Raw genomic sequence first — 22,944 nt, forward strand, 5'->3', positions numbered from 1 at the left:
AACCCTAACCCTCCCCGTAAACACACGCAGTATTGTTAGATAACAGCGGCCAGTAAGTTTTTTCACAGTCAGGAAGCCGTGCACAAATTTCTGCCAGAGAGACACAGCAAATCATCCCACTAGGAGAACCCATTAGCAAATCGCAGTTCTTATCAGAAATAATTCCTCGCAGGAAAACTCTGACTAGAAGTCCACGAGAGAGGGGAAAGGCAGGGAGATAAATGGTTCCTTACTTTAAGAATCATCTTATTTCAGTATATTTCGTGAGACAGTGCAGCAAGTAATATCAATTATGAAATATTCCCAAAAATGACTAAACAAGATCCATCTTTAAAAACAAACTATTGCTACAAGACAAAATGGATTGATTAGATTTCGGGTTCTACGAGGCGTTTACCATTAATATTAATGTCTCGCGATTGAGACGCGATTACCTGCATATGAATCAACAACATAAAAAGACGTACTCGACGTGACAAAATTCTGCTTCATAATCTTTGCTTTCTAACTTTTTAAAAACTTTTAATGCGTTTGTAAGATTAAACTGAACGGTTTGGACATGCATATCATTTCATTAAAATATCATTGCCGTTGCAATCAATTCCGAGATGTTCATTTTGCAAACCCGCTATTTAAAACTAAGATATACTTCCCAGGTATTTACACCTTTGACGTTGGGATCGGTATTTAATAAATGCACTTTGATATTTCTTTAAGTGGTTTCTTCACACCCCCCGCCCCCCCCCCGTATAAACAGCAGACTTGAAATAATGTTTATGAATGCCATTGTGCCTGAGGTAAGTACTATATCCCACACACATTCTGAGACCCGGCCAGAAAAAAAACAGCTCTGATAGACAACGTTTCACCTCACCTGCTAACATTGCGCATTTCATTTGTGTCAAATACGCGCGCGCACACACACACACACACACACGCACACACGCACACACACACACACACACACACACACACACACACACGCACACGCGCGCGCGCGCAGATTAGAATTTCCGTGTATAATATACCATAAAACTGAATTGCATTTGACAAAGAACTTAACGTTGCAGTCAACAAGAACCAAACGTCCTTATTATAAACTATATATTAAACTTCTCTTATCTCACAGATTTATCCTATGTCTTAGCCGAGAATTTATTGTGTGTATGGCACGCACATTACTTTATTCACGAATCATCAAGCCTGTAAAAATGCAATATAAAAAGGGTAATGTCGCTTCCAACCTTATTGTTTTAAATCTATTGGTTGCACTGTACTACAGCAATGAAAAATACCTCACACATTGGATCTGGAGGGTGGGAGGGAGGTTGGTAGGAAGATCGACTTATTAAAGCAGACAGTAAACAATATGCAGTATTCCTCAGCACGTCTCCCTGGAAATCCGCTAGGAAATATTAAAATGATTATCATTATCTTAAAAAATCGCTGTCATTGAGAAAATAGTGTTAAGAGTCAAACAGCAGATCGACATTTTATAACCGCAGTATCATGAAAATCTGCGAGGTTTATTTAGTGACTTGTCACATCATTAGGTACATTATTTCAGGGCAGCGAAAACCAGGGCAATACACTCCCCCACCCCTCCGTCCCACCCTCAACCCGCCTCCGCCCCCACCAATCCACGATCCTCACCCCCCCACACATCCTCCCAATCCAACGCCGCTACCTTTTTATCATTTATTTTGATTACGACTCAATAAACTACCAAAGCAAGCCTGTTCAACTCTAACTTGAAGTTCAAGTTTTTTTTATTATACTTGAGGGAAACAATGGGTTCAGCTGCTTATTGCGGGGGAGCAATTGCCAAGGGAGAGTTAAACCCAATTACTGCAAGCCATACAGAAAGGCTGCAGGAAAATACTGCCAAGTAAAAATACGCCTGGGCAAAACAGAGCCACTGAATAAAAAAAAATCGACATAAAGCGTATCAAATATTTATTTATCTGGGTAACAAAGGACTATGATACATCGACAGGCATGTAAACTATTGCCAACACAACTCTATATAATACAGCTAAAAACTGTTTCCAATTTAGCCACCGGTCATACAAGATATCAGCTCGTCCCAAATGCTGTCAGTTCAACAATAAAATACTGAACCGTTCTATAGACAATATCAGTTTATTGCTCTGCTTTTTTTTCAGTAGGGAAAGAAGACATGGTGTCAGATAATTCCTTTGTCACAACACATGGGATATTTTAAAACACAAAAAAACATCACAGATGCTTTTTTTTTAAAAAAAAGGTATTCTTAAATTTGAATTCCTGTGGTATTATAAACTATTCGATGTTTGTCATATAAAACTCGCTTCTTTCCCCCCTCCCTTCCCCCCTTCTTGGATTTTGTTCAACTGTTTATCGCCACAACATGCTACAGAGGGCTAAAATGTGTTTTCCCAGGGTTTCCCCAATATTTTTCTAAGTACCATAAAATCACGGAAAGATCTACTGTATGTGATGAAGATTAAAACCCACTTACAGGAGGTAAACGATATCACCAGATAAATAAAATAAAGGCTTAAACAGACGCACCATATTTACAATTCCCATTAAATTACGCATAAATAAATATATACATACATGAACATCGTTTCCCTTACTATACCGTGAACTGCAAGTTCCAATAGTTGTTTAAATTGACTGATACCTAGGCTTAGAGGATTTCTTTTTGTCAACAAGGATGGTAATGACAGAAGAACTGCTCCAGTTTACTTACAATACTGATAAAATATGCTTTCGTTACCTTCTTTAAATGATTGTGACTACAATCTTTAAAATCTTAAACAACGGGGTATGTCAATCAAGATGCAGTCCGATGAAGGTTTAACTCGGTAAAAAGTTTTAGAAACTTCGTCTTTTCTCCCTTTCTCTCTTAATAAACAGTTCAAAATTCTTCATCGTCTTCTCTGCTCGCTAAGGCTCCGAGTTCCGGGTTGAGAGGGAAACAGTCACACCTATATGACAACTTTTAAATGTTTTGTTTCTTTAGGAAATTGCAGTTTGCTATCCAACTACTTTCTGTGTTTCTCGTCTTTGTCTCCGCTTTTACTGGGATTTTCACCCGTGTGGTTGTTGGGGGTATTGTTCATGTACATTTTGTCCATGGCTTTCAGTGCTTCGGTGAGATAGTTCTGTAAGGCGGTTATAGCAGCGCACAGAGCCGGACTCCCGAAGCCGTGTGTGATTAAACTGAAGTGGGTCAGGCAGCTCTGAATACCAGGTTCCAAGATCGGGGCAGGTCGTGAGTTCCCCAAAGGAGATCGGTCTTGTGTCAGCAAGTCTGTAAACTCTTTGCAGATTTGTCTGAAATTTAAGATAACAGGTTGTAATGTTCATGCTGTATTATCTATTCGGGGGAGCGGATGAGCGGGGGATTGGTAAGGCAACAACTTCAATTCAGCACATTTTAGAATCATGTTCGAATTCCTTTCCAAGCGCTTCGCCCTTCCTCATGTGAAAACCCTGGAAAAGGTAGGGATTTAACAAATGGACTAACATAAAGACGGCTTCTGGTTCAAAATCCACTACCACGGAATTTATGTTTGCCCTAGATAATAATGGACAGCTTCACAGGACGGATTCGTTCAGGTTTACCTGTAGCAGACACTACTGCCTGCTTTACTTGATGGACCCATGGCCGATTATTGTTTTAAATATGTTTGTCAACATTTTAAATTGATCCCGATTACTCCAATTAATTATTTGCATATCGTTATAAATTCCTGATACGTTTGAAACAACGGCAAGAAAATCGAAGTGCACATTTGGCATAAGTTATCAATACTTCCAGCGTTTTAGTGCATATAAACTAAATTTCTGAAGTTAAAATTAAAGGTTTTATTATACAATGCATTCTAATACATGGAATATACTTGAAGTTTAGAATGCTAATAAATCAAAGCAAATATCTGACCATTCAGTGTTCACTCTGAAGTTTGAACTGATCATTGCTTCCTCGTTGAGTTTCTGAATATATAGTGTGTACTCATGTGTAAAATACTGTTAAAAGACAAACTGATAACAAAAAAATCAAATTAACATAATGGAATGCAGAGGGCAGTAACAACTATATTGTCCTCCAGCGCTATTGTCTTAGAAAAAATCAGATTAATTAATGTGAATGAAATCATCACTATAATGCATATAGCTCAAGTCATGCATCGTGTGCGTGCGCGCCTATGCTTAGTCCTCTGTGTGCGCGAGCACGTGTATACATGTCTGAATGTGTGCACGAGGGTGTACATTGGATTAGGTCTGCTAATTTAGACCAATGTTTGGTATTCTATATCGCTTAATATGCTGAATCTATTTTCAAAGGCTCTTTGAAACTAGGTAAAATATGCTTCTACGCCTGAAGTGGAAAGATCTCAAACCTTCTGAAAGAATGCTTACTTCACTGGGAGTGTAACCATCGATACAAATTGCTCCACCAACCTCCCAGTGCCTATACACCGCAATGCCCTTCGGTGACATTTCAAATTCTTAATTAAAGGCTAGAAAACAAGCCTGAAAATTTCCTCCAACATTTCAGCACGGATAATTTACTTTTCACACGTGCCTTTTCATCCAAGCAGTTTGGCTGTACACAATTGCTAAATAATACTTATTAGCCGCTGAGAAAATATTACGGGCTTAAATAACTCCGTCTGATATGTGACTTCACAAAATTACGGTGCTTCATGTGCTCGAACAGTGAAAGCATTGGATGCCGAGTGAGCCGGCGCTGCTCCTGATAGCAGGAGGTCTTAAAATGAATACTGAGGATAACACCACAAGCAAACCAGGTGAGAGGGTTATCGACTACTGATCCACACTCTACTCCTAAACCTTTTTCTATGCACTTGTCAGAACCCAAATGGGTATATTCAGAATATTCATATGTCCGAGCTTAAACCCATCCAAACCCAAGAGTTCTTGCAAACTATATACACGAAATTTAATGGAGACCAGAACATGCATGCGGGGAAGAGGGAGAGTGAAGAAAAAAAGAACTCAGTTGAAGTTTGCATTAAGAAAAGGACTCACTTTGTTGCCAGTAACATGTTTTTGCGCGTCACTTGTTCGTTGGGATCGGAGTGTTGTCGGTTGACGTACTCGGCTATTGCTTTGGCTGGGAACTCTGTTTCGCAAACGTAGCCAAAATCCCGGGCAAGGTGCACGGCTTCACCTGGGCATGGAAGTGAATGACATGTCCACAATGTAGGTCGATCCTTCAAATCCATTTTTTAATATGGCAATTGATTCTAATGATGGCAGACTGATATAACATGCAAACTGATGACAGTGACCGTTCTCCAAATTTTAATAGAATTGTTTTACAAATTACGTGTAAAGTGCTTCAAAGCCGATTTTATGATCCCGTAAAATGCAGCAGACTCTTTACTTGCATTATTGAAATTTGGTTGGAGCTACGTATTAAGACGATTAAATTTAATGGCAGGACTTAGATAAAGAAGACTCAATGTTGTTTGCAGATTTGTTTAAAATGATTATTTTATCCTGAGTACAATGCCGCACAAAAATGCACGATCTCTTTAAATATTTAGATTTCATTGCACGATAACTAACATTTCTACACTACAGTGCAGCCTCTTTTCAGCAGCTTAATGTAAGGAATAGTTCAGAACTATTGTCATTTGTCGCAAACTAAATATTTGAAGCATACAATAAAAAAACTTGGAAAGCTTCTGTGAGTCATTTAACGACATTATCAGGAGCTAAATGGTGAACTGGATAGGATATCAAATACATTGACAATATCTCTTTTGTTGTCATACATTCAGTGGCGGACTATGTCCCTGTCTATGCAACATCCTCTTGCACATAAGCCTGCGTTCCATAAACCCAACACAACTGAACAACAAAACATATTGTAGTTATGCAGGGCAGAAATGCCCTGTGTGATTTTTCACGTTGGCTCATAAACATTACAGCGGGATAGTTCTCCTGACCCAGACTGACTTTTAGACAGTACTTTGTGCAAAGATGGGTCGTGTGTGGATATGTTTGAACTTCTGTCAATTGTGGAGAAAAAAAAACTGCCTGTGGGTGAACTGTAGTTTAACTACGCTTAAAAATATAGGAGCAGTTTATTGGCCAGGTAGAAATATAACAAATCCGTTTGTTTAAAAGGAAGCATGACTCAAATCAAATGCACGTGCCATACGATGTAATACACCATAAATAATCAGCATTCCGGACGATTTACCATGTTTTTATCATTACAATTATTCCATACGATGATAAAATAAAATACAGTTCCCCACGATTGCAGACTAAACACTTTGGAATAAGAAGAACTCCTTGCAAAAAAAAAACATATTTCTCAGTTTCCCTTAAACAGTTCGGTACATTAGTTTCTAGAACCCTGTCTTTTTGTTGATTTCAAAGCCTTTGGTTTTAATTTCCTGAACCAGTTGGGTTTTACTGCAGGGCTTCCTGCTATTAGCCAGCACCGGAAGGACGCATGCGCCAATTAGTGCTTCAAAGGCAGAGTCCAGTAACTCGTTTCCATAAAATGGAACAGATCATAAACAATAACAACAGACACAGTCCAACAGCCTGGCCCTTAGAAATCCAACTGGTCACACATTCATCAGCAAAGCATCTACGCGTGAATCCACTCCTGGCTAATTATAACCCAGAACGATAATCAGATTAATGATTTTCTTTAAGAACCTCTCTCCATACTATCCTGACACACTGGGCTATTGTAACCATTTTACAACCTAGACCTTGGACACAATGAACATCAATTATAGACAGATACACCAACGCTTTTCATTCCTAGGTCTGTTTTTATACGTGCATCCAACAAGGGAAATCCTAAATAAATCACAAGCATAAGAGGTTCCTGAGCATAAGTCACAAGGTTTAGACTTATTCCCTATCAAATAATGCATTGGGATAAACCTTTGATTATCTCACTCTCCAAACCAGTAAATTAAAATATTTTCTGTGGTGCACCTTATTTTGTAGCTGAACACTCCTGGAGACAATAATAAGGCGTAAGGGTCCATCATTAACACTTCATTCGTGTGATACTACTTCAGACATTAGTCCTAAAAGCACAAAGGCAATCCATCCAGGCACCACCTTCTCTACACTCCCGACCCGCGGGAAAAAAAGCGATTTGCAATCTTCCTACACTCCCTCAACACACCGACCACATCCTCTAACCACATCTGGTGATGTCAGGCCTCTCTTCTAATAACTCGGGCGGAAACTTACTGTATACATCTAAGAAAATGTTGCAATGTTCAGTGCTAAAAGCGGACTCTTGTTACTCTCCCTTCTTTACTGCCGGCACTTTGAAGGGTTAACATCAGGCAATAACTGCTGTATGTCGGTGCTGATTACATAAGGACACGTGGTCCCACAAAAACAAAATTTCCCGCTCCCTCCAGAAACATCCCAAGTTAATTCTGTGACTTTTATCTTAAATAAGGAAATGCAATGAAATTCACTTACCCTCAACAAGTGATGTTAGTAGCGTTACATTTGCAGCTTTGCGTCTACCGGCTGGTAAATTTAATCCAATTTTGTCTAATTTTTCTCTTAATGACCGTCCTCCGTTTTTAGATTTTGCTCTATTTTAAAAAGAGAAGCTCCTGGTTAAATTGCTACCGCAAACCCATCCTGCAACTAAAGTCTTTTTACATGGAAAGACTCACAATAAAAAAAAATTGAAATATGCTCACTTGGGAATTACAAAGCAGTTTTCAAACAAATCTGCGATTCCACTGTGCAGTAAAGATCACTGTTCTCTTTAATGCAAACCTTTGATATCTTAAAACAACTTCAACTGCACTTTTTAAAAAAATGATTTGTTAACACCTTTATCCATTAGCGTGTCCATCTCGTGTTATCTAGAGTATGAAACGGCTACAGTAAATTCTATGCAATGTTTAATATCGTCATTATACGTAACACTTAAAATGTGTGCAAAGTTCTTCACTGAAGGGTGTTTTGGCCTTCATTTATTTCAGTAAAGAGTGACTGCTTTTCAAACTATTGATGAGTGTGACAGGGCATTCGTGTCCGTATGCAGATACAAAATAAGGCAATATACTTTACAAGCAACCAGATATGATCGTGGTTGTGGGAATTAAAATAACAAAAGGGGAAAACAAAGAACAGCAACATAGATGAAGTATTTTAACTGTGAAAAAAGATGTTATTTTCCCTGTTGTGTGTGCAGCATTATGTTTTCAGTAAGTTGAACAGTTTAGGAAGATGCCCCATAGCCCTCACCTCCTAAGCACTCCTCCCAGTAACGAGGCATTGAGACACTCAGGCGGAGAGAGGCGTCTCTGCACTTCCGCCACCGTCACCTTGTACTTTGATGTTGAACTGAGGAGGGAGAGGCGACCCGGAACTGAACAGAACACCTCGTTTGGGTTCGCAACCCCGCCAAAGAGTCCGTCCTTATTGACTGAGATCGAGGTGACAACCCCACTGTGTGACTTCGATAGGGACATGGGACCTGAAAGAAAAGCATCATTCAGATCAATAACACAGCCCATGGCAAGCACTGCATAAACTAAGGAAAAGGTGACTTTACAACTCTCCGCAGTGTTGGTCCCCACTAACCCTACACACAACTCCGACCTCTGTATAAGCATGTCTGCACTGCTGCGGATTAGATTTTATATAAGAGCCTATCAGGCCTTTGTCTTATTCATCGGACACACTGTCATTAGAAGCAGCATCGGCAGTGCACGTTAATACAATGTCGCCTGAGCTGAATTGTACTTGTAGATTGTATATTTTAAGACAAACATAAAATGAAACCTGATCATTTGTGCATTCAGACCAAATTGAAGTGAACCACGTCTTTATTATATGCATACCCTTTCCAAAGTTAGCTGGCTAACTGCATTTTGCTGCCAAGGCCAATTTCCAAACGTGTCAATATCACAGTAAAGTCATTTCCATTGTATAATAGAAAAAATGCTCCTGTGATTCAACACAACATAAATAGATTCCTTGTTTGGCAAGTCAAGAATGAACTCATATTCTAATATGTCTATGTCACACGTTTAAATCGCTAACACTGTTTTAAATTGTGTTCCATCCTTATTTGTGTTTAGTTGTTTGTTAAATTAATTTCGAGGCATTTATTTTGCAACAATATAACAGAGACCAGCTAGTTGTTATTATACTGTTTCATCCTAATAGCATTTCAATTCCGTTCCACTCCGCATCTGGACTTACATCCTACAACACTCAGCACGGGAGGAATTATTGCTTCTGTCGGCAAAATGGGCCGACACATACCGGAACACCAACACATCAACTCCTAACCTCAATTTATCAGCTCATTGCAACAACAACAACAACAACAACAAGAAAAAAAAGATGTAATTGGCAAGAAATTAATGTGGCCGTTTCCGCGAAACAACCTGCATTCAGCCAATGGACCGTTATAACCGTCCGGAAGAGAAATGAAGAATTGTGGAATTCTGATCACTAGGGCCGAATTGGACTAAACAATGCAAGCATCCATCGAATTTCCCCCTCACTTTAGAGAACGAGCCACTGCAGCAAAATTATTCATTTTTATTATTGACCGACTAAAATGTAGACTACAGGTCCACAGCGCTTTTGCACTAACACCCCCCCCCCCCACACACACACACACACACTAAAAAAAAGCACCTTTGCAACGCAATCAACTACACTGCTTAGGGCTCTCTTTATGCCACTGGAAATCTACTCTAGATCTTTGAAGGCGTCGAGTTCCTAGTTCCGGATAGATCACTTGTGACATTAATAGCTCTGGGGAGGCTAACAGAGACAATAGGAGTTAAACGAACTCTTGAGATTACTAATAAAAGAGCCAATTATCATGTCGACGTGGAAAGAGCATCTCTTAAGATTTATCCCTTGCACATGTAATTTGACGTGACAAAACCTGGAGAAGCAGAAAGATGAAACTTAAACCATTTAATCGTAAACTGCAGTTTTACGAATTAATGTGTACTCGCGCACTATTCTATGCATCTCCAGTTTGGATCAAATCATTCTCTTTAAGCATCTTAGCAAAGGAAGCAGGCAGCTCTTTATGGAGGCTCAGCTCAAAATGCATACTACCCAAGTAAAGATCCACAAAAATATATACCAGTCCAAATCCAAACGCACATGACTAACCAGACCCTCAAAAGTATGTAACGCCAATCGACAGTATAATTGCTTCTGCAAATTCGAGCATTTGATTTGATTTATATGCTCCCTAATTCATCTGCTCATTAAAGGAGCACAACTGTAAATAATTCCTTAAATCTACACCAACGTGCAGAGACTGGGCAGAATTATTTTTCTGTGAGCGGTCCCGCTGCACCAAAATTTAAACAGCCAAGGGTTATGTAGCAACCCATCGTATCCGTATCTCTCCTAATTGTCTCCATCCCCCGGTCTCCCATTAATTGCTGCATACAAAACGCCAATAAAGCAGTTGGCCTCTGCCAATGTCTACACAAACGCCGGATTTGAAAGAAAAATAAATAGAACTTGCCTTTTTTAATAACGGTGTGGTCCTGGATGTTAATACCTTGATCATCAACATGCTGAAACGGAATTATTAAAATAACATTACCATAAACTTATGGAAGTAAAGACGGTAGACAGCCTCTACCACGGCAAGAACTGCATGAAACTGAGTTACGTTAGAAGTTGTTAAAATCCACCTAGTGCCTGGCACATTCCTTTGAATAAATATGATAATGCGTGCATTAACCACAGCGTGATAATTCTCGTTTCCTGTTCAATTCATCATTTTAATTTTCGTTGTAGTATTTTTAAGGGTTTGGCAAAAGACTAGATTCCTGAGAATCGTTTATTTGATATTTTTCCCTTTATAAGGTAAAATCTGCGTGTGTGTGTGTGTGTGTGTGTGTGTATCTGTGTGTGGGGGGGGGAGGGGTTGGGGTATATATCGATCCACTGCCCAACCCCAGTAGTTTTCCCCACCAGAAATGCATTTGTCCTCAGCTTTTATTAGTTATGGGGACCATTAAGTGAGAGCAAATCTGCTCATTTCAACATTGACATGCAGTACAGTGTCGAAATATGTTTGCCAATTTGACACGAATTCTACCGAGACTGAGCGATTGGCAATCTTCGCACAACAGCTAGTTCATTTACAAATACCAGTCACTTCCAAATCGCCGCTGCAATGTCAGGAACGGACCCAGCGTCATTCATTCAGCTTTGATTTTCGCCCTTTGTTATTTATTATTGCAACCTCCAGCTACAGCTTCCCACTACATTATCTCCCGGCTTCTCATTATGTTTTGTTTTTCTCTCAAACTGCGGTTCAATCAGACATACGCAATTGTTTTTCTATTTAAGCGGGTTTAGTTTTAACCCAGTTCCTAAAACCAACGCCGGAACTCTGTTTCTATTAAACATTCATCTAACAGCATGACTCGACCGACTGAGATACTGTGCTTTTTTTTCTGGGAAAAAAAATCTAAGAACCGTTTTGCTTAAAAGGTTTATAATCCAGGAGTCGATATACTTTAAAAGGTTTAGAAAAGAATATATTTCTCCGTTAATCGTGGCTAAAGGCGCTAATCGCTGGCCTTGCTACAATAATGTACAAAACCATATTACTTTGACAGTCTGAAGAATTGACATCAGAGTATTATAGAAGCTTCATTATAATAATTACACTCCAAAACATGTGCCCCCTCCCCTTATACCAATGCAATACAAATGCTGGGCAATATTTCACCGTAGTGAGGACTTTTTAATTCCTATTTCACACACAGTCACATCAAAATAAGCTGAACCATTTAGACTATTTTTTTTACAGATTTCCCTCTTTTTTTTAGCAACGTATTATGATTTTATCGTTAAATGTTCTCCTAGAGTAAGGACACCGCATATCATTCAGTTAAAGCCGTATTTTATGCTTGTTTACAGCAGATTTTTGTTTGTGTGTATGCGCGCGCGTATGTGTGTTAAAGAGCCAGTCACATTTAAGCAAAGTATGGCCGCAGGTATTAAGTGGAATGTTGAACAGCTTTCAATCGTACTAAGCATTCATAATGAGTATTTGTTTGGAAGTGAATGCATGATGGTTTCTTGCTTATGAATATTTTACGAGAGCTTTGAGATCTGCATTTTTGTAAAACGAAATTAAAAGTAGTGTTTCGAAACACAACATTGCCTCAAACTAAGCCGACCGGCAGAGCGGTTGGTTTTCATTTTAACCGTCTTTTGTTTGCAAGATAAGCAATATCTACTTATAAATATTTCAGATTATCATTGAAGGTAGAAATTCAAATTGTGAAATAACCAATAAATTCAATTTCCCTCTCCACTGAATAATGGTCAATTTTATACAATGCAAGCATATGCCATTTGTATTTTACATGCACCACAATAATAACTCCACAGTAAGCAAAGGAAATGAAATTAGCTCTAGTAAATCAGTGCAAGTAATAAAACGTCCCTTTTTCTCGGGAGAAGGGAAATTAAAGCATCAGAAAGATTTAAAAATATACATTTCTCAACTATGAGGCAGACCAGAAAGTACAGCTTGAAATAAATCTTTACTGCCAAGTTGAAAGATTGAATAAGGCACACAGTACTTGTGCTCTGGTGGGAGCTAATTGTTTACAAATTGCAAACAAAAGTTGAAACGGGAACGTTCAATTTAATTAAATGAAGAACATAAATATCTATTTAAGCTATTGAAAATAATAATCCATTTTTATTTAATGCCTAGTAGCAAATGTGTTATGGAGTAGTTGTTACTGGATTTTTGTTGAATTTATGCTGACTTATATCTGGAAATAAATCGGATATCCAAATAATTGAAATTCTAAATAAGATCAATTTTTCGCCAACGCAAATTTTGTATAACTGTGTTTGTGTGTGGTGGTGGGGTGGGGTGGGGGGGTTAACGCCCTCTCAGATTTGAAAATATATCATTAAACAGCAGGGGGGAGGGGGAGAAATTGAGAGGGGTCTGAAATAAAATATACAATAAAACTCCCATGGGTTGCAAAGAAGTTACCTGCACATCCTCGATGGCGTGTCCGATGCTGTGGATGGGTAATGAATCTCCAAGACCGGAATCGAGTCCGTGGGTGCTATGTAGCAGGACCTCAGGCCGCCTGTAGTCCCTCCGTGGGTCCAAGCCAGCCAGCTGCGGCAGAGCGCGGTGCTGGTGCAGGATACCGGCTTCTTGGTTCTGTCTCTGCGGCCAGGTCGGGTGCTGCGGCTGCGGCTGCGGGTGCAGAGGGTTGAGCGAGTAGGGGTCGTTCACATGGGAATAAGGGTCCTGCGATTGCGGGTAGATGGGTTGGTACGGTGGAGGGAAGTAAGGTGGCTGGAAATCCGTGTTAGGGGTGTGAGACAGCGGCGGGGCGGTCGGATACGGAGACTGGCTGACTGTCCCTAACTGGGGCAAACGTGGAGTCCCATTACTGGTTCCATCATGTCGATCCTGCAACGAAATCAGACATTAACAAGGCATTAAAACAATTTAAAAATTATTGCTCGATATGCACATTCGTTCTGTTTGCATCTTTGCTATCACAAGTTTTAACCGTAACATGAATACGTGGTAAGTGGGGGGCGAATTCCGCAAAATATTATTCCACAGGGTTCAAAATCAAAAGTGCTACCATATGGGGGTTGCTTAAATCTAGTGGCATCTCACTGTAACTCACCATAGCCGAGAAACTGTGCACTAACATCTGCGGACAGTCTGATCTGAGCTCGTCAGGGGGAAAAAAGAGAGAGACCTAGAGTGGAAAATTGGAAAAAAACAGTCCAGTACTATACAACTACAACACGAGCACAACGCCGGGAAGTCACATGCAGGAACAAGGGAGCGGAATCCATCAGCACTTGAAAAATGTCTTCATTGGGAATAACACACATATAAAAAAAATCACATTTGTGTCTAGTTTCAGGGCGTCACGTCGATAGATTTTTTTTCAAACTTTTCCCTTCTCTCCTCCACTAACGAGGAGCAGCGGCTTCAAGTCCGCACATAATAGCAAATATTCATGACTATTAATATTACACGAATACTTAATAAGGGAAGAATGGTCGGAAATCAAGCGTGAAGCGAGGAAGCAACTGAACGCTGTGTCTGTTATAAATGACGTCCATTGAATAAAGATTCAGTGTATCTAATCAGAGAGAGAGAGAAGAGGGGGACACACCGGTGGGTCTGACGAATCACAGTGAAGAGGAGAACATTTTAAAGTGATCGAGGATATGCGAAAGTGAGTGAGTGAGAGAGAGAGAGAGAGAGAGAGAGAGAGAGAGAGAGAGAAAGGGGGAAAGGGATGGAGACAGAGAGACAGAGAAAGAAAGGAACAAGCAGGAGAGAGAAAGAGAGAGTGACACGAGAAGGAATTTGCACCTCGTTTTCGTGTGAAAATCCAGAGAATGCTAAAGGCATGTCGGCGGGCACTCGTTTCCTGACTAGCGAGAGGCTACCCGGGCTCTCAGCTCTCTTCCTTTTGAGATCTTTTCCTGGAGATGCGTTCTGCCCTGATCTTGGGTCATTAGTAGCCTGGTCCATCGTACAATGGGTTAAAAGTTAAGAGACAGAGGGAGCGACAGAGACACTATGGAGTCTCCGGAGCCCTCATTCGCTTCCACGCACTTCTATGCAGTCTGCTCCCTACAGCGATCCTGAAAAACACCACTTTTGTCTAAACTCAGCTCGAAGCCACTTCCAAATAAACGGATTTCAGCTTTGATCCTTAACTCTCTTCGCCGGAAGATCACGCCGATCCTTCATACTTTTCGCCGCTTTCTTTTTTTACTTTTAAAAAAGCCTTCAGTTCCATGGAGAGGGTGGGGGGGGGGGAGTGAAACTCAAGGACTGTCTAGTTCAGCTCCTGGAATGAGCTGTCTTCCAGCCTAGCTCCGTAAACCCGTTGGACCGGCTGCACAACTACAAAAAACCAACTCCCCAAATAATACCTAGCAAACTACAGATCAACTTTCTCAATCCGGGTATAGTCGCGGCCTTTAGCCATTACCACCTTACTGTCTGGTGCCGCTTTCACACACAAATACACACACACACACACACACACACACACACACACACACACACACATATTTACGCAAATCCTTCAATCATAACGGCAACATGGGTTCGTTGTGTGCAGATTTCAATGTTTTCACTGGGCGGTATGGGGCGGAGGGAAAGGAACGAACGTTTACTAACAAATGCAGACAGATGGAAATTTTACTACAGAAGTTTACTACAAAAACATGCACTGAATTCAGCTACGTCAGAATTCGCTATATTGCTTTATGGCAGTAGTGTGATCAGTTTAACATTGTTAACGTGTAATGATATTTCTACATCGAAACAGTCGTTTTCCATCTGTCCTTTTGCATATTTTATTTTAAATATATACAAATGAAAGTTTGCAGCCAGATTTATCAGACAGAGATATTTCAGAATTTTTTTAAAATCTAATGATCAGATTTGTTAAACCTCGTTTTGTTTTTCTTGTTTTGTTTACAAACGGGAGCTACTGACACACGACATGAATGCACAGAAAGTCCGAGGTTGCAATATAAAGCCGAATGTGTGAATGCATCGATTTCTTTTTGTTTTCGCTGCATCTATTTATGTTAAATTGTTTATTGCTTAAAGAAATCCTTTGCAATATTTGAATTACATTGGATGTGATTTCTAGATGTTTGTTCCATTGGCAGTGCATTGACAATTGCATTTTATTTTTTAAAGCTAATATAAAATTTCTTACCTCACACTCTTCATATTTGATATTGTCCGCTAATTTCCACAGCATTCTCATGGATTGGTGTAAAAGTGGCTGGCTGGGTGAATCAGAAAGCGGACAGTCCTGTATAGAGAGTGTGTGTCGGTTTAGAGCTCTGTATGTGCTCTGAGATCTCCCTCTAATGGTCGATCGAGTTCGCCTCTCGGCTCTTTAGTAACTCGCTAATAACAGCCCAATTAGCATATGAACGCCAGCCAACACTCATGCAACCGCATTACTGCTCCAATGGACACAGGTACAGAGCTTTGCCCTGTCGACTGGTACTGGATGTCTGCATAAATACATAGTGAGCTGCACTGCACTTTCGATATGTACATCGAACCATTTTTTTAATATTGAATTGGGATTCCAAATTGTTAAATCCTAACTTATGGGCCATTGTGTCAATGCGCAGAAACTCTTTCTCCAATAGATAAACCGACGATGATTCAGCAGTACTTTATACGATAATACTTTCCCAAGTGACTCATAATCTCAATGAAACACGGGGAGGGCTGTTAATTATCTAAAGTACTATGTTTTATTCTTTATAAGAATAACTAACCGCGATTAAATGCATTTTAAATGTTCGCCAAGTTAAATGATACCCAAATGATTAGTAATAACTAAGTATTTTCAAGCAACTCTTAATGTCAAACTCCTTTATTCACCAAGCACCCAACTATATTTCGTGTTGTGATATAATAAATAAAAATTTAACATTTACCCATTTTACAGTGGGTGTGTTTAAATAGATTACGCGCTGATGGCAATTTCATTACCCTTGCTATTCTTTACACCATCTCCCGGGGAAAGTTTAGATGGAGTAGGTAAAGAAAATCTTGTTTTTATCACTATACAATTTATTTCTAGGAGACTTCAACCTATTAGGACGGCGGAATGAAGTGGTGCTAAAATGCATTGCTAATCAGATGCTTTCGGTGGCTGTCTTCTGTCGCAAGCTATAAACAGTGGGTCTGCTCAGAAGAACTTCATTCGAAATTCACCTCTCTTTGATTTTTTTTCCAAGCTTTAAATAACAAGCGAGTAAAGTGTAGTTTTACCATCAATTGATGTGGAAATCAGGCTGCTATGTAGTTATTTAAGGCCACGCATAAGCAGAGACTTAAAAGCAAATTATTTCGAACCAGCGCCGTCTTCCAAATCGTTTCGCTGTTTTACGCACAAGTTATTATCATAATAAATAGCTAATTGACTTTGAATTATGAATTGAGACGCAAGGTCTTTCTTGCAAGATGACAAAGTGTGTAACGATAAAACCCAGCACAGGTAATCTGTGTGGCCAGATTTAGGCGTCGTTTTTAGTTAATCTTCATTACCATTTTTAGTGGAGCTCCGGGATAAAGATGTCATCAAGACCTATTGTCTTTAATTAGAAGACCTGAAATATCAACCGCCGCAAGATACCACGCTCCAAAAGGCCAAATCCTTTGATACCCGATGAAAAATAATTTCAACCCTCGTCTTGTGCGAGAATCACAGTGAGCAATGCGACTAAAGCGAGGTAAATCAGAATCGGAATCAGGTTCTGCCGTTTGCTTATATATATATTCTATATATATATATATATTCTATATAATCACTTGTCTATGGGGCTAATATAATTCATTCACACGCTCTCTGTCCACCTACTGTTACCCTTTCCTCATACTTTCGTTTCTCAGAGCCACTTAGTTTTCAAATTTTAGAAAGTTTTTTTTTTAACTGCTCGGATCCAGTAGTTCAGTATTTATTCAGGACCTGACGTTTGCATTATACGTTTGTATTTTTTTACATTAGGTCGAGAGGAAATACAATGTTCTGAATTAAAATTGATACCTATTAGATATAATTAATGGTCAAAGCAATATCAGGCAGTGCAATTTTATCTATGACTGTTAATTTAAATAATGTATAATTACCTGTTACTTTTTGCTTAAACAATATATTTTTATATGGTATTAATTTATTATAAAGTCGTTTAAGTCTGATTGTATTAACTTTTTTGCCGAAAAACTCATTAGGAATTACTTATGTGGCTTATTTGATATAACATTAACCTCTGATTGACTAGTATATCAAATTGCAATGAATAATAGCCCAGATGAAACAACTCCAAATGAATAATTTGGTTCTCCATTCTGTGAAGTATTTGAGAGTTTAAAAAACTGTGCAATTCACTCGAACCGCCCTTCCCCCTCCCCTCCCAATTTGCCGTCATTGTAATTAAATGGGAATCTATGCATTTAACCATAAGGAGGCGCGGGTCCCTTGTTAAAATAAAGACCGTCGATTTTCGGTGTGGAAGGAAAAGAGGAGCGTATTGGATTATTCAGTCAAACGTTTTTACTGTTCTGAATTGAGGTCATATTCTTACTAGTTTTAAATTCATTCTGATTGCTCCGCGCATCTATTGCATTCACACTGGCTGTTCCACGAGTGGTTTAAATATGTGATATTAGAGCACATAGTTGAAAAGCGCACGGGAAAGAGGGAATTTTGGAAGCTTAGTTGGCCTGTGACTCTTTTAACGTATTACAAGCATAGGGTCTCAGAAGAGGACGTGCTTCGGTAATTTTGAGAAGTTTTCGTTTCCCAGCATGAAAAAACATTAAATAAACAATTGCTAGATAGATTATAACATTGAAATACTCTTCTTTGAAAACAAAATAAAACTCCTTATATGTTTGCTCAATGGAAAAAGAGATTTCAATTGATTCCTATGTTATTAGTTCCATTGTTAATAATCAGCATCCCTCAAACATTTTAAATGGCAGTAACCTCGCTTCAGGTGATAGAATCTACCCCCCCCCCCACCCACAACTTCTTAAGAACTTCCACAAGTTACACGCCAGTATGCTATAAACTCTCACCTCTACCTCCCATTCCGTCCCACCATAGAAATTATAAATGATTACATTAATACGAAGTTTAAATCTTATTATTCCAACTCTTAAGCAGTCAGAGTTTGGATACTTTACAAGTGTAAATTGAATGGAACTTTTCAATTTAAGACAGGAATCAGCGACGTACTATTGAATCCCAACCTTGTAAAATCTGGGCAAATTTCGAAATGCACAACTATTAAGTGCACTTGTAGAGAGTAAAGTGTGACTATGTTTTACAAAATTGCATTTATCTATGATTATGTTTCACGAGAGTTTTAAAAAGCTTCAAATTTTTGGCGTAAATACTAACATTTAATGCTTTATGTCCCTATAAATATAATCGGTTGCCAGGTAGGTCTTTCATAAATTAAAAATTAATTTCATATTTTGCAATTACTCTGAAATGTATATCAATTTTGAAAATTAGGTACTTTCATTGCGAATAAGAATTCAAAAGGAACATGGTACTTCTATTTTATTCAATGTGTCAAGAATTTGCCTTTTTAATGTAAACAAGAATTGAGATAAAGTGTTAAAATCGACCCTAATAGTTCTTGTTTTTAATCGCAGTGTAATTTGACCTCTGGCTATAATGTTGTGTTTTCTACAAACCTAGAAAGCTGGGTACGTAACAACCTGACTACAAATTCAATTCAAAACCACAGAAGGCAAAGACAAAAGGGTTTAGGACACAGTGCTAAAGTAAACATGTGTAGAGCCTATAGCAAAACATAAACTGCTCATGAATCTGAAACTTGGATTTTAAAAATCTGAATAATTAAAGCTATTCGGAATAATTAAATCCTCCTCTTATTCAACCGCAAACTGCTTATTAAGTTTATTTCACCTACGTCAACCATAAATATAAGGACTGGTAGAAAATTTGGACTTAAGGACATCAAGTACACCCAGCTCTTCGGCCCCAAGTGCTTGGATTTATTAATGATATGTGAACGCACAGCTAAGGTACTTCTTAGAGAGCAACTTTCAGCAGATAATGAAACATAAGTTGCAATTTTCAAGTGGTGTCGTTTATAAGATTCTCCACATACCTGCCAGTCGCCCATTTTGCCCAGTATCGACATATTGCCTGGAGAGGTCCGTGGTGTCGTCAAAGGATCTGCGAACTCTAGAGTAATTTCTCCTTTTACCTCCACAGAATCATCTCACCTGGTCATAAAATGCTGGGTGCCACCTGTCCGCGCCTGCGCAATCATCAGGTATGTCAGAATCTAACAGCCAGCCTCAGCATTGATGGATTTATAACAAGCATGTACCTCTACGTAGAGAGATTCCATCAACCACCAATTCTCATCTTGACCAACACACACACACACGCACACGGAGCTATTCGTGACTACTGGAACTCTACTGCAATGAATTTGGGGGAGTTTATTGTTCCCTACAAAAGGCTTCTGCAATTACTCGGAGTGTTGTGAAGCCTTTCAGGTGAAGGGGGAGGGAAAGGTAGCTCAGGTAGAAGAGTGTCAAATCTTGTATAAAAGATGCCGAGATTGCCACAAATGATCATAAATCTCAGAGGGGAAGGAATCGACTTCAACAAGTGGTTAAAACTTTTTTTATTTTTCGTTCTCTCTTTGACCCTTTTTCGTTCCTACGTTAACTCCGTTGTTATACGAATATAACAAAAGGAACCTATTGAGATCCACTTCGACCTCAGCGTCCTCTCTACAATCGAACTAGTGTGCATCTTCTTTGTGTCTGGTCGTTGCGTCAGAATTTGCAGGTTGTTCTTTATTTTGTATGAATTACTGTTGCTCGTCAATTTTGAGCCTGGATTTGCTTCTGCCATCTTGTTTCTTTTTAAATCTGCCTCGGCAAAATGTTATTAGCATTTAAACAATTAGGAAGGTTACACTGCGGGACACAATTGCATATATAGAAGTCCAGAGGCGCGATTTGGAGCGCAGAGTAGCCAATCGAATAAAGACATTGAAACTATCAGTTTTAAATGAAAACACGATATTTTTCTCATATTATGCACATTAGTCATATGACTATAGAAGAAATTGTATTCATTTACAATATAGTTAAATTAATCTTCCACCTTGCTAATAATTTTTAACTAAATGAAAGCGATAATGCACGTGGCAGGTGTTTCACATTAGCTTTACAACTGTTCGGCACCAATCTCATGTTGCTCTAGTACTAATTTTTCTTTAAGAATAAAATAAGTCCACTTATTGGTACACCGGTGGCCGCCTTACGAAAACATATACATTGATGGTTGGGTGTCATACCTTGATTCCATGGATATTAGAATGAAGCCATTCCTTAATCACTTAATCTAGTTAGGACTAGTGGGCGCATTTGTTACTCCACTTTTTCTTTTGTTTTGTTTGTTATTTTCTAACGTTTTGAAGGAAATTCCTTAAATTGTCCTCATAATACGGGCATTCTTATTCCAAAGCTTTCTTATGTTGGGTGACTGACTTGATACAACTTTTAAAAATTCTATTAGCTCCTCTAAAGTTTCCCTTCAGTATCAGTTACAACTCATCGCATGGTATCAGGCCCATGCCTATAACAGCCATGCAAAAGGTCACACAACATATTTGTGTATATCGTTGGCATTTATTCTTTTGTGAATGTATTAGATATAGCTTTCTGTGTACGGAAACAAACACCCCTTCATAGTATTTACAATATACGGATGGCCTCTTTTCACTACATAACCACTATCTTCCATGGTAGGTTTTTTTTTAAAATACAGTGTATGTCATCATTAAGCCTTATATTTCTATTGGTCATTCATTTTATTTAAAATGTATGCATTTTCGAGATCAAATACATCGGTGGTACATCGTCTACAGGTGCTTATAAATTACACGTGTAGATCAGCGGAAAATCTTTTTACATAACAAAATAGATTAACTATGTGTACCCATTTCAGCCTATGTTTAACTCAGCTTAAAGTATGTCCTGGTTAAGTGCGTAGAACCATTAAATACAGAAATATCATAGTGCCATTTATAACATTTGACTCAAACTTTTTAGTGTATATTTCTAATGTAAAACGTCACTGTACCCTATTTCCTGAATTTTCAACATTTTCAAAATCATTTTTCACTTCGAAACTATTAACAATGGATTAGATGGATTTGTCTTCCATTCTTTTTCAGATAGTTTAATACAACTGACCAGCCAATATTTGAACTGACTTTAGTCAATGGAATAAGAAATATTCACTGGCAACAACTGATGTAATTCTGTCTATAATATACGTTGGTTGTGGAAGTAAATGTTGAGCAATATACATGGCTATTGAAACAGTAAAATTGCAACACAGAATATCATTGTGTTGATGATATATAAAGTTAAAGAGTTCTCGGGAGCTGGAAAGAATTAAATCGTATTTATTTTCTAAAAATCTAGGCATTAAAAAGTTACGTTTTGTATATAGTAGTTTTATTCTTCACTTCTAATTTCAGGGGACAGCGTGCTCGCAGGTTATATGCTGAGAGGAGGCGCTTGACTTAAGTAATGAAGCATGAAATGTGCGAATCCCCACCGGAGCTGCCAGCACTTAGAAAGATTATACTGGCCGGTTCAAGTTACCAGAATTAGTACAGCTCACAAATTAATTACTATGCTGGCATCAATTTATTCTGTTAGCGTTTAGAGAGGAAGAAAAAGAACCAGGGAAGCGAATCGTTGTTTACATTTTATTACCATTGGCTTCCCATGTTCTCGTGTAGATTCTAGGCAGTGTGTTCAAAGTTTGTGATCAAACAGGAAACTTTCTGAGGTAATGCAGAACATTGACAGCTAGTGGATCTGGCCCAAATTGTCACACCAACTATTTGCTCAAAATATTTTAATTATTCTGAGTTATATTGGTGCGTAAAGATATGCCACCTCGTTTAATTACACATAGTCACAATAACTGAACAATGTTTTGAGCTATAACCTTCAGTTACATGGTGCATTTTTACTAATACAGCGTTCCTCTGTATCGGCAAGCCAGGATGAGAGATGAAGATAGAAAATTATCGCTGCTCAGAATTACCGTTGACTTTTCAAGAAATGTTAAAAAGCACTATCCAAAATCTGGCAATTGCCTAAACAAAAAGTAAACATCAACGTGAAGCTTTCAATCCAATGAAAACAAATTTAACAATTCTGAAAATGAAAGTTTTTTCCCCCGTATTTCTTTATTGCAAGTTTTTTTGTTGAATTCTGGATTAAACTTCGTTAGAGCACAGTAGATTTCATTTTCTAAACAAAAAATTAAATAAAGA

The 22,944-nt window shown here is 38.6% G+C and overlaps 1 protein-coding gene across 3 annotated transcripts; it reads right to left on the minus strand.

The window, feature by feature from the left end:
• Positions 1–1,646: 1,646 nt before the first annotated feature.
• tfap2a (transcription factor AP-2 alpha) lies at positions 1,647–15,920 on the minus strand. Of its 3 annotated transcripts, XM_063037319.1 has the most exons (8): positions 14,411–14,824; positions 13,707–13,781; positions 13,049–13,480; positions 10,538–10,589; positions 8,275–8,506; positions 7,492–7,610; positions 5,047–5,188; positions 1,647–3,324 (listed from the first exon to the last, which is right to left on the minus strand). In XM_063037319.1, exons 1-8 carry the CDS (start codon positions 14,570–14,572, stop codon positions 3,033–3,035), a joined length of 1,506 nt encoding a protein of 501 aa, XP_062893389.1. In that variant the 5' UTR covers positions 14,573–14,824; the 3' UTR covers positions 1,647–3,032. The 3 variants fall into 3 exon arrangements, with proteins under 3 accessions (XP_062893389.1, XP_062893557.1, XP_062893468.1); XM_063037487.1 differs by lacking the exons at positions 13,707–13,781; positions 14,411–14,824 and adding an exon at positions 15,780–15,920; XM_063037398.1 differs by lacking the exon at positions 13,707–13,781.
• Between the last annotated feature and the right edge of the window lie 7,024 nt (positions 15,921–22,944).

The sequence above is a fragment of the Mobula hypostoma genome, chromosome 1 (assembly GCF_963921235.1).
Source record: "Mobula hypostoma chromosome 1, sMobHyp1.1, whole genome shotgun sequence".
Classification (NCBI taxonomy): Eukaryota; Metazoa; Chordata; class Chondrichthyes; order Myliobatiformes; family Myliobatidae; genus Mobula; species Mobula hypostoma.